The sequence below is a fragment of the Cydia strobilella genome, chromosome 5 (genome assembly GCF_947568885.1).
Source record: "Cydia strobilella chromosome 5, ilCydStro3.1, whole genome shotgun sequence".
Classification (NCBI taxonomy): domain Eukaryota; kingdom Metazoa; phylum Arthropoda; class Insecta; order Lepidoptera; family Tortricidae; genus Cydia; species Cydia strobilella.
The window spans coordinates 15,425,090-15,443,550 of record NC_086045.1 but is presented as its reverse complement, the minus strand read 5'-3'; the positions used below and the strand labels follow the sequence as shown (position 1 = coordinate 15,443,550).

The following is an 18,461-nucleotide window of genomic DNA, read 5'->3' as shown; positions in this document are numbered from 1 at the left end:
CGATTGAAAAGCTCTATATTATGTCACCGTTCTATAATAGTTACTTGTTATACAAGGGTGCAAAGTTGTATTTTACCCGCGAGAGTAGAATTGAAACACGAGCAAGCGAAAGGATTCTATAGGTGAACCACGAGCGAAGCGAGTGGTTCTAAAATAGAATCCTGAGCGTAGCGAGTGTTTCAACACACGAGAAGTAAAATACATTTGCGCCCGTGTATACACAAAACTTTTCACCTCACTATAGCGAGGAAAATGCAACATCCACACGCGTTCGATCATCTTCATCGCTGGAATCACTCATTTCTTTACGATATTATAACAGAAAACTCTGGAAGTTGTGTATATCGGAAATAAATACTTTTAATACCTCACTAGCTCGGAAAGTTGTTTTTTATCCTTTAAAACAAGCGGGGAAAAACGCATTTTATCCACTAGTGGGGAAAGTAATTTGACCTTGGATGGAGCGTGTTTAAGTAGCTTGACAGATAACAAAACGTAAAACGCTCATAGTAACGATTCGTTTGATATTAATTATCATTAAACAAATGGTTTGAGAATCTAATAAAAAATACCAAATTTAGCTTTATTTAATGATTTTAAGTCATAAACCTTAAAATTCCATAATAAACGTTTGTTTTTTAATAATGATGTTAAATATAATTCTGAACGCACAAGTTGAGTCGATGCAATTTCAAAATGCATCATTGACATTTCATACGTCAGAAATGCCAACATTGTCAACAAATTTTTTACTTAAAACTTCTCACGTAAAAATACAGAATTTCCAGTTTTTTGTTATAATATCGTAAAAAAATTTGTGATTCTGGAATCACTGGTGATGAAGATGATCTATATAACGCCTGTGGATGTTGCACTTTCCTCGCTATAGTGAGGTGAAAAGTTTTGTTAAATAAAGTATAATTATATTAAAGTTAAATAACTATTTCACCACACCAGCTGGTAAAGGCTCTCTTGATTGTTCAAAAACTGATGAGAAAGTTGCATTTTATCCACATGTGGGGCAAAGTAAGGAATTTTGAGTTGTTTGGCTCGTAGAATTGACCTTTATATGATGATTTTGAATGATAATTATTTAATGACGTTCATTTAGATTTGATTTAATTTTGTTTGTTTGATATCTTACAGAAAATTTTCTTCGGGTTGGTGTGTTGAACAATTTTGTGTTTCACTCGGAGGCGAAATTTGTTTAACCGTCGTGCTTTGAAACCCTCGTAACGCTCAAAGTTCCACAATTCAAACCACTCGCTACGCTCGAGGTTCAATTTTGAAATCTTTCGCTTGCTCGGGTATTAATGTTAGCGTTAAACAACAACTTTGCCCCCTTGCGAAACAAATAACTATTTCACCACACCATCAGCTAAAAGGCTTTCTTAGTACTTTAAAAACCGATGAGAAAGTTGCATTTTATCCACATGTTTGGCAAAGTAACCTGATGCAAATTTTGAGTTGTTTGCTCATGTTGGATGATATAATATAAATTACTTTTAAGGGATGATTTTGAATGATAAATATTTAATTACGTTCATTTGAATTTGATTTGCAATGTTTTTCAGTTAGTATTTTCCTCGCGTTGGTGTCAGTAAATTTTGTGTTTCACTCGCTACGCTCGTGGTTCAATTTTGGAGTCTATCGCTTGCTCGGATATCAATATAATCAACAACTTTTTCCCCACTTTTGAAACAAATAACTATTATACGTACTTTGTCTGATGTCTGTACTGTACTTTGACAAATCTTGTAATTTCTTTTACACACATCGTAACACATCTTGAAATGCGCACCTAGGTATATATATATACTTGTATTTAACATTAACTGGGATATTATACGTACCTAAGACAATACTCAATTAATTCAAATGGTGTTAAATTCGTCAAGCATGACTTGAATTTGTTATTTACGTTCGCTAATTAAGTTCTATATAGAGAGAACACGCGTGGCCTTGCTGAAACGTAGGAGTACGTGTACAAGTTAAAACATGGAAACTTTAGTAATATTTTCAGTAAACATTTTGGTTTTAATGCGAAAAACAGGTGCCTACAACATAGAACGCGTTGATGAAGGTAAAGTTTATCTATGTCAATACATATTTCATAATATAGGTACATTAGGTACTTGTAGCAGTTGAAAGATTGTAAAAAAAAACCGGCCAAGTGCGAGTCGGACTCGCGTATCGAGGGTTCCGTACTTTTTAGTATTTGTTGTTATAGCGGCAACAGAAATACATCATCTGTGAATATTTAAACTCTCTAGCTATCACGGTTAATGAGATACAGCCTGGTGACAGACAGACAGACGGACGGACAGACGAACAGCGGAGTCTTAGTAATAGGGTCCCGTTTTTACCCTTTGGGTACGGAACCCTAAAAATTATGTAATAAGTTAAAATTAAGTACCTTTTAGGTAAGATAGACCTAAATTCCAAATACGCCGTACACAGGTTCGGTTATCTTCACTAGACATACCCTAAGTTAATAGCTATGAAGACATTATGACCATTATTCCGCATTATTACTTGTTTTTAGGGTTCCGTACCCAAAGGGTAAAAACGGGACTCTATTACTAAAAATCCGCAGTCCGTCTGTGCGTCTGTCCGTCTGTCTGTCTATCACCAGGCTGTATCTCATGAACCGTGATAGCTAGACAGTTGAAATTTTCACAGATGATGTATTTCTTTTGCCGCTATAACAACAAATATTAAAAAATCACGGAACCCTCGGTGCGCGAGTCCGACTCGCACTTGGCCGGTTTTATATTATTACTATTAGATAAAATCATTACTTATAGGCACAAGCTTTTAACCTTTTGGACGCCAACGCCAAAGACGGATTAATCGGTCAAAGACCACAGAGCAACATAGACCTACGTGCATGTGCATAAAGTTTAATTTTAGTTTTGGCACTTCGGTGACGTGGCGTCCGAGTGACAGCTTTTGTGTTTGACACGGCGTCGAAAAGGTTAACTAGTGACCCGGCTTCCCGCCTACAAGCTATTTTTAGGTAAGTACTTAGGTATGCCAGAGGTTCTTTGTTCGAAACGAATTAAAACAAAAACACCTGTAAGTAAATTTTATTAAAGTGATGACAGTTGAACCAGCCTGCTCCTCGTTTACGAATAACTCGGACCCGGACCCGTCCCGAACTCTGACCCAAACTTGGACCCGGACAGCTGGACACGGACCCGGACTCGGATCCGGACCCAGACCCGGACCCGGAAATGCTACTAGAAAAGTGGGTTAGGTGGGTGGGTGGGTTTTGAACTGCGATTCTCACAGAACAGAACTGCTATCAGAAAAGTAGGTTAGGTTAGGTTAGAGCTGTGACCCTTACAGAAACGAAATGCTATAAGAAAAGTAGGTTAGGTTAGGTTAGAACTGCGACCCTTACAAAAACGAAATGCTACTAGAAAAGTGGGTGGTTTTACCTCCTTTTCTACATAATTAGACAAAAGATGCTGTCTTTTTCATTTCATTGTCTGGAATCTAAGAGTGCACCATCAACAATAAGTGAACTTTCAGCGGCATCCCCCATTAGTCGGTTTTTTTTTCTTAAAAATTATTTTTAAATTAGTTACATGTAAGTATTAAATTTTAATCAATTTTTATTAAACACATTTAGTACTTATTTATTAAACATATTAATAACGGGTCACTCACGTATTTTAAGTCGAAAACGCTCGACATGTTTCACTCCGTACCGAGGAGCGTCATCAGGAGCTTGCGTCGACAGTGACGGACCGGCGCAGACTGCGGGCCGCAGCCCTCGGCGCGAGCGCCGGTGGCGGCAGGGGCGGCGAGAAACTACCCTCGTCACCGTCGACGCAAGCTCCTGATGAGGCTCCTCGGTACGGAGTGAAACATGTCGAGCGTTTTCGACTTTAAATACGTGAGTGACCCGTTATTAATATGTTTAATAATTATGTCTCACGGAAGTTTTGTTATTAAAACTACTTATTTATTTTTCTAGAACTAAGGATGAACGACGTTAACTTCTACGAAGAAATCGAACATGGTTTTAAAGATTACACTGGTTACGGGACGGAGTGGATTTTCTTTCCGGACGGTACTGGTATACCTTACTTCGTTAATTTGACTATGCCTACATCGATACAGCTACGTAGTAGACACAACAAGGAGATAGAATACAGATTATACACCAGGTTAGTATCTTCTGGCTTATCATTCCTTATGTAGATATGACGGTTATTACATGCCTACACTTAGAAGCTCATGAAATTCGTTTTTTATCGTTCGATGCTATTAATCCCATTCCCTTTTAATCGCCTCATCCTCTGAACTTGCAAAATAATGAGAACTTGTATCGTATTATTGTTTTCAGAGAATTATCCGACTACATAATTTTAGACCAGTCAGCGGAACCACCCAACGACAACGGCACTAATATACGAGAACTATTGTCCAACAAACCAGTCAAATTGGTAACACACGGCTGGAAGTCTTCGGCAGAAGACAGCGTTGTCATGGGCATCAAAGAATCCTACTTGAAAAATAAAGATGTTGCTGTTATAGGCATTGACTGGAGCGACACGGCGAAGGACTATCTTTATCCGTTGGTTGCGGAATACATAGGGGACGTGGGGGCGTATGTTGGGCAGTTTCTAGATGCTTTTTGCCATCTTTACAATGTGTCTGGAGGGAGGTTGCATTTGATCGGGCATAGCCTCGGAGCACACGTTATGGGGATTGCTGCGTCAAAAACTAATGTGACGATAGCAAGAATCACCGGTAATATATACTTACATATATCACTACAAAGTCTACAAACAAAATCCCTTAGTTTATTCAGGTGGAGAAAGGGCTTCCGTCCTAATACTCCTAATATACCTTCAGGGTGCACGTCTCCCACTATGTAGTTAGGTATTTTATCTTTTTAATTGACTTGAAAATGTCGAAGGAGGTTTTTTTGTATGCTCCTCGATTTTTGAAGACAACTAAATTTCATTTGGGTAATTATTTTTTCACCTTAGCAGCTCGAACAAGCCTACTTTCGTCACTCCCTGGAGTGAGGAAAGTGCGACTTTCCTCACTCCAGGGAGTGACGAAAGTGCGACTTTCCACACTCCAGGGAGCGAAACAAAGTAGCTTTAGGCCATGAACTGGCACTTCATACTTCTATTACAAATTCGTATTATTCTGTGTAATTCGAAATACATTTTAACCTTTAATATGTTCTCGCTACTAAGGTGAAAAATTATATGTGCAGCACGAGAGCAGTTATTTTACATCTCGTGTTTTTGAGTCCCGAGAAAGCGAAAATTAACACTCGCAAGAAAAACCAACTTTCCTCTCTTGTTGCACAAATAACTATTGTTTAGTTTAAAATACAGTAGAGTCGGATTAGTACGACTTCGCATATAACAACGAACCGGTTATAGCGACGTAAGTATAGCTCACATGTTTGGTTCTAGTATGAGCTACTATGAAAGTACAACCGTTTATTACGACTCTGCTTATAATGACCGACCGCTTTTAACGACGGAAATTTACACAAAATCCGTTAGTCAAGTCCGGTTACAGCGACGTAGTTTTTACAAATAAATTGTTGGTAAGAAGCTTACTCCGTCCCGCGCACCCAACTCCTCTCCCCCCTTTGCAGCAAGATGAGACGTTTCGTAATCTTGCAAGCTAAATAAAACCCACTTCCCATTATTTAATTGAGCTTAAACTTCACATACATAATAAAATTAATTGTCACATAACTGTATAAGCTGGGTGACAATGCAATATTTTGGACTGTCGCCCACTTCTAATGATGGACACAGGAGGTGGCCATAGGAACTGTGTGATAAAACAACGCAACCTAATTGCGTTTGGTTTTGTTAGAATTGTCTCAATGAGTATAAGTTGCCTGTTGAAACAAAAGTACATAGCCAACTATAAAGGCTTGTATTAAAATGGAAAATTTTGGCAAAAAACTTATTTATTCTTTGATTGCCGATGTACGATTGTCATCTTTATTAGATCCCCAAGAGTTACCTATGACTTTTTATTTTACGGGATTCGAGTAATTTACGGATGATGAGTGAGTACGCGTACAAAAGTGGCTTCTTCCAAACACAAGTTTTAAGACAAAAACTCGTAATAATTACGTAAAAATAGATATTTTAATTGTATTTTTTTTATGGTCGCGTAAGTATTAATAAAAACAAAATGATGTAATTATTTTGATTAAAAAAATATTAAAATTGAGAGTTCGTTTAGTACGACGTCCGGTTATTACGACGTAATATCAGCGGTCCCTTGGGCGTCATTACCTATAACCGGACTCAGTTGTACCTACTTGCTTTGCCACATCAGTGAGTGTGCAAGATAGGGCTATGCACGTATATAGCGGTGTCCCGCATTGTGGAGACATCATATACCCATAGGTAATTATCTATTTTGGGTATTTCAGGCCTTGACCCGGCACGACCTTTGTTTGAGTTCCCGAAGAAGCCAAAAGCGTTATCCCTGGACGCATCGGACGCAGAATTTGTGGATGTGATCCACTCGTGCAGCGGTGTTCTCGGCGTCCAAAATCCTATCGGCAATGTAGATTATTACCCTAATAGCGGCACACCACCTCAACCCGGTTGTGAGAGCATTTTTTTTCTCCTAGGTAACATTTTATTGGTATATAATAATTTCTATCAAAAATACCATTTTATTTTAGATTCAATGTCACGTTTTAACTATAATATTTTAATATTTTCAGAGGCATGTAGCCATGCGAGATCTCACATTTATTTTGCCGAATCTATTGGTAATCCTACTGGTTTTCCTGCTTGCCGGAGCGAAAATTGGATGGATTATCTAAGTAATACCGAATGTAAACTGCAAACGTACATGGGAGAGAATGTCGATCGGAATGCAAGGGGGCAGTATTACTTGAGAACAAATGCAAAGGAACCCTACGCTAGAAATTTTATCAAAGACAAATAAACATTTTAATTAGAAATCATGTCGTGTTAGTGATCGTATTAAAAATTGATACCTACTATTAAATTGTGTTAATAAGTAGTAATTTGTGCAACATTTGCAACAAGAAAGCAACGTTAGTTGTTGCTACGAATGCCAATTTGGAAATTTGGAGTCCCAAACAAATGAAAGATATGTGAGTTCAATAAAATCATGCGATTTAATTTTTTTAACTTAGCTATAGCTATAATTTTATAGTTCAAGTCAGTCGAAACCAAATCCAAGTGATTTGACTGGGTAATTTGACAGAATCTGATAATGTACCCTAAGCATAGTACTTCGCTTTAACCTTTTGGACGCCAATGAGTCATTGGTCATTGGCAATGACCGATATATGCGCACCGTAAGTTCAACGCCAAAGACCGATTAATCAGTCATAGACCACAGAGCAACATAGACCTACATGCATATGCATAAAGTTCAATTTCAGTTTTGACACTTTTCGGTGACGTGGCGTCTGGATTGTATTGTATTGTAGTTCGGGCGATTTTCCGCAACTCGACGACTGGCGCCTATATTGCGTGACATGGGGGTGGGCTAGTCCTGCCAGCCCAGCTCCTCGAGGAAACTCTATCAAACCTTTGATGTTGAGTAGGACCTCGGGGAGGTCTCTCGGGGATCCGAGATGTTTTGCCCTGTATGGGGCCACTCCGCTGCACTCCAGCACCACGTGAGAGGCTGTTTCTTCTGTCTCCATGCATCCTCTGCATAGGGGACTGTCTGTGACACCTGTTATAAAAAGATGTTTGTTAAATAGTCCATGACCTGTTATGACATTGGTTACCACGCTCAGTCGGGTCTGGATGCTTTTGTGTTTGACACGGCGTCGAAAAGGTTAAATCGTGTTTTTGCGATCGTCGCATTGCGTATGTTTTGTCCCTCACGGGTGCATGCGAACGGCACGACTATAGTTGATCAAACCAAATTGTCAGTAAATAAGAACAAAAAAAAACTATACTCATCCTTTTCTTTTGGGTGCTAGTACTAGTGTAAGACAAAGATAGTATGATTCTCTCTGTCTATGTTTGAAATGAGATAGCCCTTTTGACAAACTATACAGGGTGGCCAAAAAATATGTGGATTCCCGTTGCCAGGGAGGTTTTGGGATTATACTGAGCAACTTTTACTATGGGACCAACCACGAAATCGCGAAAAAAATTTTTACCCTCCCATAGAAAATGGACCAGCCAAAATGTATGAAACAGCCAAATTTTTTTTCGCGATTTCGCGATTAATCCCATAGTGAAAGTTGCTCAGTATAATCCCAAAATCTCCCTGGCAACGGGAATGCACATATTTTTTGGCCACCCTTATTACTAGGTTTCTGATAAAACCTGATATCATTGGCTATGGGCAACACCCAAGGGCCTGACACTCTGATAGAGAAAGATAGTCTTATTGCGATTCCTATAAGAGGAAATAGCCATGAATAAGCGGGCATCCCGCTCGTTTCTTCCCAGAACGTGCAGAATGTGGAATAAGTTGCCTCCTGAGGTATTTCCTTTGTGCTACGACATGGGATTCTTCAAGAAGCGGGTATTTAGGGTTCTCAAGGGTCGGCAATGCTTAAGTGGCTCCTGTGATGTTGCTTACGTCCATGGGCGACGATGACTGCTTATCACCTACTGGGTGGCATCATATAGGTAGGACTTAGGAGGCGATGGCTAAATACCGAAATTTATAAGTGAAAGAGAAAAAATCCTATGCTGCCCAAATTTTATATGAATATTCTTTCTCTTATCCCCGGTCGCTCGGTGGCGCATCTATAACTACTTGTATGTACTATGTCTATTACAACACCGCTCTCAAGTCCATACAAAAAAAACCTTATTATTTTTTTTCCTGGTTGAAGTTAAGGTCGTAACACACCATCGCACCGCACCAAGGTCATTGCGCGACGGTGTGTTACGCCTTTAAACATCCGACGACTATGCCTATTTTTAACGTTTCGTATAGGGCCCTCCACATACATGCGCGAATCACGGCGCGAAGCCGCGAACGCGAGTGTGGAGTCGATTTCGCTGAATAGCGCACTAGACTCCACACTCTGGTTCGCGGCTTCGCGCCGTGATTCGCGCATGAGTGTGGAGGGCTCTTATCACGTAGGACACTTGACGATTCATATAAATAAAATTATATTAAAACTATTAAAAAATTTGAGGTACCTAAATTACAGAAAATTTTAAACGTTTTATACTTGCGACAAAATGATTGTCGAGTTATTTGTTGGCCACCATAAATCATACTAAATTTGCGGTGAGGAATAAAAAAAATGTTGAGACTGTGACAAGGACAAACAATAATAGCGCTTTCTCTGCTACTCCTACTAAAAGATACATAAGACTATCCCGTTCTGTCAGTTCCCTCCACCACTCATGCCAAATCCATACTAATACAAAGCTCGCTCCAGACTACGCGGGGCATAGACCTAGCATTACATAGACCAGCTATACGCGTGCGCCCGTAAGGGATAGACATAGATGACGTCATAAACGTGGGGATACCATATTGGTAAAAATACCAGGTGGTACAAAACTAAACATGTTTAGTAAATAAAACGTAAAATAAAATGTATTATGGGTTTTAATTTAAAGAAATCACAAATCGCAATCACACCAATTAATGTACACCACATTTAATCTTCGCAACATTTGTTTATTTATTTTTTGGAATTAGAAGTACGAAAAAACTTCGAGGTCAAAATTACCCATAAAATTATGATATTTTCATCTGGTATCCCTAACATGATTGTTATGCAGCTAAATTAAGAAGAAGTTTAAAAATGGCTGACCTCAGACTCCTACCTACCTACGTAATTTGGGCGGATAATTTTACAAATAATGTTTTGTTAATTTGCGTAAATAATTGTGATATTTTTATTGAAATCGTTTGATTCTACATTGCTTTGAGTGTAACGTAATTTTACGATGTTATTCTCACATATTGCGTTAAGAGGAAGGTGTAAAATACCGTACTTACGTGTGAAAGGTTATGATCTCATATTTTTGCTCAGAGCGGCTATTACAGCCGATTACAGAACAATTCACCAGTATTTTATCAAAGTTCAAGCATTCAAAACGCTAACCATCACTATATTTCATAAGAGAAAGCACAATTTCATACAAAACAACGATAATTAAACAAGCAACGAACAAACATGACATGTCACGTACTTATTTGTTTGCCACAACCTCGATTGTGGCAGCGGTGGAAAAGTGAAACTATGACAAGGACAAACAATAACAGCGCTTTCTCTGCTAGTCCTACTGAAAGATACATAAGACTATCCCGTTCGGTCATTTTCCCCCACTCCTCATGACCGATCCAGTTATACTAGATTCATGACGCGGGGTGAAGCCGCGAACGCGTGTGGAGTCAATCTAATTAATAACTAACTAGACTCCACACTCTTGTTCGCGGCTTCGCGCCGCGATTCGCGCACGTGTGTGGAGGGGCTCTAGATTCATGAAATGCTCTAAATTATTTAAAACCATAAATCTAGTATAACTGGATCGGTCATGAGGGGCGGGGGGAAATGACCGAACGGGATAGTCTTATGTATCTTTCAGTAAGATTAGCAGAGAAAGCGCTGTTATTGTTTGTCCTTGTCAGTGTCACAGTCTCACATTTTTTTTAATTCCCCACCGTAAATTTAGTATGGTTTATGGTGGGCTACAAATTTTCTCGACCAATCATATTGTCGCATTTCGTATGTTTTGTCCCTCACGGGCGCACGCGTATAGCTGATCTATGTAATGCTAGGTCTATGTTTAAAACAAAAATCTAAATGTCAAACATGTGTCAAACCCTAATGACAATTACAATAAACGTCAATACCGAACATTCTCCTCACGTGTGAAAGTCAAAAACCGACATTGGCAAATTCACCCCGTGCAAAATTGCGGGGAGTAAAAGCCAGATAGGATAAAAAAAAAAAAAAAAAAACGTCAATGTCAGCTCGTCTATTCAAAGAGTAGTATTAGTATATAGCGCATGGAGACTTCCATAATATAATATAGCGTCTATTTTATTCGTAGTACCACGTAGTACGTACTCTACGTCAAGTCAAACAAAACGATAATAATACGGCGTGTATGAATAATTCCGCCCTAAATTAATCTTATTTCTCTCAAAACAGTAGCAAGATGTCTGAAAGAAAAGTATTAAACGTAAGTAAAGATTTTTACTATTGTACTTCAATAGAAAAATGTTATATATTCTGTTTTACTTACATGGCTCGCTCTTACACCTTGTGATGTTGATTTCAGAAATACTATCCTCCGGATTTTGATCCGTCGAAGATTCCCCGCATGAAGCTGGCGAAGAACCGCCAGTATACGGTGCGGTTGATGGCTCCCTTCAATATGCGATGTGCTACTTGCGGCGAGTATATCTACAAGGGCAAAAAATTCAACGCTCGGAAAGAAGATGTTGAAAATGAAGACTATTTAGGAATTAGAATTTACAGGTTTTATATTAAAGTTAGTAAATTATTCATATCTACATCATTTCTTAAATCAAGTAGCATTTTAGTTATTAGCAGTATTTAGTATTGAATGCAAAAACAATAATTTTCTACATTTGACGAACTTAATAGTATTGTAAACTGGTAAAACTCAACAAGCATGATTGGATTTGTATTTTCTGACAAAGTCAAGGAACACTAGAAAAACTATTATTTCTAGAAAAGCTCATTTGCACAACAATTTGCAAGTAAAAGCAGAGCCTTTTTTTATCTGTTTTAAGCCATATCAATCTAGAAAGGTTTTACTAAACAAAAAATATATTTATCCTCTTAAGTTCTTGCATACTTGTACAGTACCAATTAAATTCGAGATTGAATTCTTATAGAAATAAAGAAACTTCCAATATCTAAATTCCAAATGTTGGTTTGAGTCCCACAAAGTTAATAATAGTTATGTTATGTCGAAATTCTATGTAATTACAAATATGTAGTACGACTTACTATTAAGCCTCATTTACACCACGCAAGAACTTGCATGCAATATTCTATTCATTGTTAACTACAGAGTACGATGAATTCATTTGAACAACCAAATACTGCAATGTAATGAAAATCGCGTGCTTGTTCTTGATCAAAGTTTCCCCCTCTGAAGCTAGCATTTAGATGGAAATGGAGCTTCAGAGGAGGAAACTGACATATTTTACAGTTCTAAAGTATAACAAATAGTGATTTTCAATGTGCTCAGTAGGCCCTCTGTTTTGGTCAGACAAATGACATTGTCTCTTTTTGTTTCCCTTCATTTTTTGTTATAGGTTAGCTTGTGTGATGTCAGGAATACAGTGACATGGCAGCCAATGCTAGCCATATTAAGACAAAAAACAGAAAAATTCATATTACCTACAAGTTTTCGATACTTATTTAGATAATTTAAAATAAGAACAGATACAGATGTGCTAGAGACTTTTTTATTTCAATTAGTCAACTGACAATGTGAACTTAATAAATTCCAGTGTACCAGATGCCTACAAGAGATATCATTCAAGACAGACCCAAAGAACACGGACTATGAGATTGAGGCGGGAGCAACAAGGAACTTCATGGCACTGAAACTTGCTGAAGAGCAGGCCAAGAGGGAAGAGGATGAACAAAAAGAAGAAGAGGCCAATAATCCTATGAAATTATTAGGTAGGGTGATTGCTATACTTATTGGCCCCTCCATAGTAATTGGCCACTCTTAACAAGGCTTATTGTCTTATTCATTCGAGTTCATGCTTCTATTGCCTTGTTAGGGTTCTGTACACAAAGGGTTAAAACGGGACCCCATTACTAAGACTCCACTGTCCATCTGTCTGTCTGTCACCAGGCTGTATCACATGAACCGTGATAGCTAGACAGTTGAAGTTTTCACAGATGATGTATTTCTGTTTACCGCTATAACAACAAATACTAAAGAAATAAAACTATGAACCCTTTACAGCGTTTGTGGTCAACGGGTGACGGGTGGCTGTAAAGGGTTTGAAACGTCGGGATGTATGTATTATAAATTCAATATACGCGATAAAATCCGTTTTCATAGTTTTATTTCTAGCCGCGCCATTTGGAAGGATCGTAGTATATTAAGACAGACGAAGATTAGACTTGTGCGTTCTCTCGTTTACCCAATTTTTCTGTATGGTATGGAGACATGGACCATCCAAGCCAATTTGACCAAGCGTATCAACGCGTTTGAGATGTGGTGTTGGCGCCGGCTTTTACGAATACCGTGGACGGCAATGCGTACCAATCAGTCCATACTGGAAGAGTTGCGCATAAAACGCCGGCTGTCAACGATATGCTAGGACCAAATGCTTACTTACTTCGGACACCTCTCACGTCGTTCTCCGGATAGCCTGGAAAGAGTAATAATGACGGGCAAAGTTGAAGGCACGAGACCTCAGGGCCCTCCTCCCACTAGATGGTGTGCTCAAATTACGGCACCTATATAACTAAAACTGCACGAGGCCATGCGCTTGGCGAGGAACAGAACCCTATGGAGGAACCTGGTTTTCAGCAGAAGGACATGATGTCACGATCCTCAGTATTGAGGGACCGACTGAAAAAGAAGTTTTATTTCATGAGTAACTATCGCGGTAAACGAAGACAATATTAACAAATACTAAGAACAGAGACCCCAGATGCGTTGGGACGACGACATCAAGAAGACTGCGGGGAAACAGTGGCTCCAAGTCGCACAGAACCGCAACGAATGGCGCAAAATGAAGGAGGCCTACACCCAAAGGGTAGAAAAAGGCTAAAGAGAGAGAGAGAGACTAAAAACAGAATAAAATAATTATTTAAGTGGGGCTCCCATACAACAAATATGTTTTTTTTGCCGTTTTTTGCATAATGCTATGGAGCGGTACCCTTCGTGCGCGAGTCCGACTCGCACTTGGCCGGTTTTTTTTTCTGCCTTGTTAAGAGTGGCCAATTACTATGGAGGGGCCAATAACTATAGCAATCACCCTACTAGCTGCTGCCAGCAACTTTATTTGTGTAGAATAATGATTTCCGTGACATAAACTATTCTGTCTTTCCTCGGGACTCAAACTATCTCCATGATACATTTAATTTTAATTGGTTCAGCAGTTTAAAAGTGAAGAGGACAGACAGACGAGTTACTTTCGCATTTATAATAATAATATTAGAAGGGATAGGATATGTTGTCCTTGCAATCTTATATGCCTGTCAAAAAGTGCAGTTGAAGAAATAAGGTTTGGCAAACTGTGGAGAAATTACATTGGCTGAGATGATACTTAATACTTACACTTACACTAAACATTTTACAACTGTCACATTTGATCGCAACATGCACTCAATATTTTAAACAAATATAAAAAGCATATCAACCTGACTTAAATAACTAATGACTGACATTAAATAATTTTACGGTTTAGACACTTGTTTTTTAAATTCGATTAATGACTGACATGTTACTTAGGTATGTGGTGTTTTATGCTAGAGTTTGGCTAACGAAAGTTGTACCTGCAAAAACGCGGCAATTTCAAAAATTATGTAGCAAGCATCTCTTTGATTACAAGGATTGCATATTTTTTATACTTTTTATAATTTCTGTATTCTAGAAATCATAAAAAGTATCAAAATGCAATCCTTGTAATCAAAGAGATGCCTGGAACATATTTTTTGAAATTGCCGCGTTTTTGCAGGTTCATCTTTCATTAGCTAAACTCCAGTTAGAACCACCTTAACTGGCGAAGAGAAAGAAAGAAAGAGCAAGACATATTTATTGTAAAAACCTTCTACATACAGCGCCACTTCAGTTACAAAAAATTGGCCAAGAACATGTCGGGCCATGCTCAGGGTAGGGTTCCGTAGTTATCATTCTGTCAGAATAGGCTAAACGGGGGCTATTAGTAAATATCATGTGTGCACACAAGCAAAAGGGAGTGTATACTTTCGCAGCGCTTTGTACGTCTTTTTACTAAGATGAGAAAACTGTTTTTGCAATAACTCTATCACGGTTCATGAGATACAGCCTGGTGACAGACAGACGGACAGCGGAGTCTTAGTAGGTCCCGTTTTTACCCTTTGGGTACGGAACCCTAAAAACGGGTGGACCGATTATATTCGCTATAGTTTTCATTGAAAGTATTTATTAAGCTTTTATTTTACGATTTTTTTTTCATATTTTTTGGACCCATGGTTCAAAAGTAGAGGGGGAAGGAATCTTTTTTTTTCTTTTGGAGCGATTATTTCTGAAAATAATCACTTAATCAAAAAATGGTTGTTGGAGACCCTTATTCAATGTAGATTTTATTTTACACCTTTTTCAGATTGGTTGATTTATATATCCATGCCAAATTTTAGCTTTCTATAACGATCACGGAGCAAAGCCTCGGACAGACAGACGGACGGACGGACATAGCGAAACTATCAGGGTTCCTAGTTGACTACGGAACCCTAAAAAGAGCTTACTCACTAAACACAAAAGAAAATGAGAGTAACTATTAGTAACAAAAGACAATGAGAGTAACTAAGTATAAAAGAATGGGGTTGGCAACTGTCAAAGGTTTGCAGAGATGGCGCCATCATAGCTTGCCCCTTTTTCTATGAGATTTGGCTTAAAGGGCTGGCATCCAGGGCATTAAAAAAACAAAAATTTGACACAATTCTAGGGACTGACAGGGCAAGCTATGCTGGCGCCATCTGCTAATTATTTAGACCGCCAACCCCATTACTGGCGCTGCCATAGTGGCTACAAGCGGACACCAATCAGCATGCTTTGGTAATAAATACCACAGCGAGTGAGCGCTGGTTTCAGGACACAGCAGCACCGCAGCCACGCAGTGCAATAAAACCTCCTGTCAAAATAGAGATTGTGTATGAATGGATTGATTACAGAATACAGAACGGAGCAGTCGCGGCAGGAGATCGAGCGGCTGGAGGGTCTGGAGGAGCTGAAGGAGCTGAACCGGCGCCAGCAGGCCGTGGACTACGAGGGAATGCTGCAGCAGTACGCGCCCGAGAGCGCCGACGCGCGCCGCGCCCGAGAGGAGAAGGAGGACGACGACTTCATCAAGTCAGTCTCATAAACTGTTCTTTACAGTACACATGATGATACTTTCCGAATAAGCACTTTCCGTGCCTATGTCGAAAATTTCAAGGGCTATATGTACAATCGGGGACATTCCCGGTGAACCACCTTAAGGGCAAAAATCGTTTAAACGTCTTGCATACGGTCATGCGATATCATAATAAAAGTGATGACTGATGATCAATAGCATGGCACTTAAAACTGTGGGTGTTGAACAGAAAAGGTTATCTCAGGTAAAGTTTATTGCCGTCATTGGCTTTGTGACGGTCGGCATTTGCAAACTAAGATAAGAAATCCAAAATGCATCCTAAATGGTTATCTTTATGGGGAGGTGAAGCTTAGCCTAAACAACAACAACTAATAAACTGTCCTTACTACCTTTTGTTTGTCTCATTACCTGTTTTTACCCTTTTTCTTTATTAACATAAAGAATCCTAAATGCATCGTAATTGGTTATCTCTATGGGAGGCGGAGTTTAGCTCGCTCGTAAGGATTAAGGTAAAAAAAATCTGAAGTGGTTCACCGGGAATGTCCCCGATTGTACTGTAAAACGTTGTACGATACACGTGCGTATAGGTAACCTACTTTCCGCACTTGTATCGTAAATAACTATTATAATAGTCTAATGCTCGAATTTAAACTGTCGTGAATCATACTAACGTTAAGCTAATTTTACGGTTTAACTCACGCGCGACATGTTGCTAATGCTCATCGCCTAGCGGTCGGGTAAAGTGTTCATCTTCCTTACCGGAGATCGTGGGTTCTAACCCTGGCTCGTCATCTTACCAATGAGTTTCTTGGAATTGGAAGTCCTATAAAAAACCGCAAACAAGATTTATTTATAGGAAACAACTCGAACTATTATGGCTCGCATGTCTGTAACTTTCCGGGAACAGGCAAGCCCTGCCCAAATCCATGAAGTACGACACTTGTCTGAGGGTCCTCTGGCACCAGCGTCAGTATACATACAAAACTGCTTTTCCAAATAAAACCTTATTGCTCTATAAGATACAATATCCTAAATCGTTGCTCAATGTTTTCAGATCCATCAAGTTTGGCGGACCATCGAAAGTAGTGGCTGAAGAAATAATCGAAGAATTAGAGGATTCGGAAGAACCACCAGTTAAAACATCTCGAATAGAGACCATTCCAGCCAAACCCGTTGCCAAGAAAAATGAGTCATGGAACCGCAGTATCGGAGTGCTGAATAAAAAACCGGCTTTGGCGAATCTTGTAAAGAGTAAAAAAGATGTGGCGCCAAAGACGATGAGCTCGGAAGGAACTAAGAGCAATAGTGATAGTGCAAATCATACAACTGTGGCTCTTAAAGCAAGTGACGCGGCTGTAGCTTCGAAGGCTAGTGAGAATACAACCCCACCTGCATCAGGGCTTACTCTTCTGGCAAGCTACTCCGGCAGTGACAGTGATTCGCAGTGAGTTCCGTTTTATTATAACACACTGTAAAAAATGGGCATGGACATACTGGACATCTGTACTCCCTCTACACGTCCGCGGATGCATCCGGAGATGACGTCCGCGGACGCATCTGCGTACGTGTAGTGGAGGCATAAGTTGTAATTATGGTAAATAGATAAATTAAGTAAAATTGCTGTAGTTTGGTTTCGTATCCGTTAGATTTGATGTCCTATCCCATTATTCTGTATAGAATAAACCATCACATATCAATATCACATTTTAAATAATAAAAGAGATTTTTTTTTTTTTTTAAGATAAGATAATAATTTATTTCATTTCAATCTTAGTTGGTAAATACATAGTGGTCGAGTCCTCCTATTAGGTATGAAGTACCTGTATCAGGAGACCTCGCTCTTCCAGAATTACATTTTTTTTTAAATCTATACTAAGAGAAGTAAATAAAGTTAACATTTTAGTATTTGCAAGTTAAGAGTCTAATGACACCTGACACAAGTAAGTAGCAGCCATTTTATTACGATTCATGATGAGATTGTGACTTGTGAGGCCACTCAAATGCTCAGATATCAAATTTCAAGAGACAGTTAAGACCAGAAAATAATTAAGATGGTGGCCAATTTTGTCCCCAAATTCAAATTAAGGGGTTTTATCAATTTTCGACCAAAAATTATGAAATCAAGATGGCGGCCGCTTTTTACAATTTAGTTAACATTATTCTTTGGCATTCCTACTTTCGAAACCATAGGTACCTATGTAAGTGCATAAGTATGGCTCAGCCTTTGTGGTGGCTTTGAACCAGTTACAGTTAAACATATCTAAAATAATTTAAAGATTGCTGTTAAGGGATGGGGAGATTTTCCGCTATTGCTACATTCCTTACTACAGTAACGGCAAAAAATCTATCATACTGCTATTTTTTGCATGCATTTATTTGAAAATTCGTGAAATTAGACATGTAAACAATGATTGTATCAT

At 38.9% G+C, this 18,461-nt stretch overlaps 2 protein-coding genes across 2 annotated transcripts; both read left to right on the top strand.

Annotated features, from left to right (window-relative positions):
- The first annotated feature begins 3,993 nt into the window (after positions 1 to 3,993).
- On the top strand, positions 3,994 to 6,743 carry LOC134741775 (lipoprotein lipase-like). The gene is made up of 4 exons (XM_063674669.1): positions 3,994 to 4,178; positions 4,358 to 4,764; positions 6,434 to 6,613; positions 6,736 to 6,743. Exons 1-4 carry the CDS (start codon positions 3,994 to 3,996, stop codon positions 6,741 to 6,743), a joined length of 780 nt encoding a protein of 259 aa, XP_063530739.1.
- A 4,232-nt stretch (positions 6,744 to 10,975) lies between these two features.
- On the top strand, positions 10,976 to 17,584 carry LOC134741454 (splicing factor YJU2). The gene is made up of 5 exons (XM_063674235.1): positions 10,976 to 11,165; positions 11,265 to 11,477; positions 12,472 to 12,646; positions 15,860 to 16,037; positions 17,096 to 17,584. Exons 1-5 carry the CDS (start codon positions 11,142 to 11,144, stop codon positions 17,487 to 17,489), a joined length of 984 nt encoding a protein of 327 aa, XP_063530305.1. The 5' UTR covers positions 10,976 to 11,141; the 3' UTR covers positions 17,490 to 17,584.
- The last annotated feature ends 877 nt before the right edge of the window (positions 17,585 to 18,461 follow it).

What these genes read in the sequence shown, in the direction of transcription:
- LOC134741454 (XM_063674235.1), top strand. Translation starts at nt 11,142, where the DNA reads ATGTCTGAAAGAAAAGTATTAAAC. An exon ending in CTGAAAGAAAAGTATTAAAC is followed by an intron (nt 11,166 to 11,264) that starts GTAAGTAAAGAT and finishes TGTTGATTTCAG; the next exon opens with AAATACTATCCTCCGGATTT. An exon ending in TTTACAGGTTTTATATTAAA is followed by an intron (nt 11,478 to 12,471) that starts GTTAGTAAATTA and finishes AATAAATTCCAG; the next exon opens with TGTACCAGATGCCTACAAGA.
- LOC134741775 (XM_063674669.1), top strand. Translation starts at nt 3,994, where the DNA reads ATGAACGACGTTAACTTCTACGAAGAAATCGAACATGGTTTTAAAGAT. An exon ending in GAATACAGATTATACACCAG is followed by an intron (nt 4,179 to 4,357) that starts GTTAGTATCTTC and finishes TATTGTTTTCAG; the next exon opens with AGAATTATCCGACTACATAA. An exon ending in GACGATAGCAAGAATCACCG is followed by an intron (nt 4,765 to 6,433) that starts GTAATATATACT and finishes TGGGTATTTCAG; the next exon opens with GCCTTGACCCGGCACGACCT.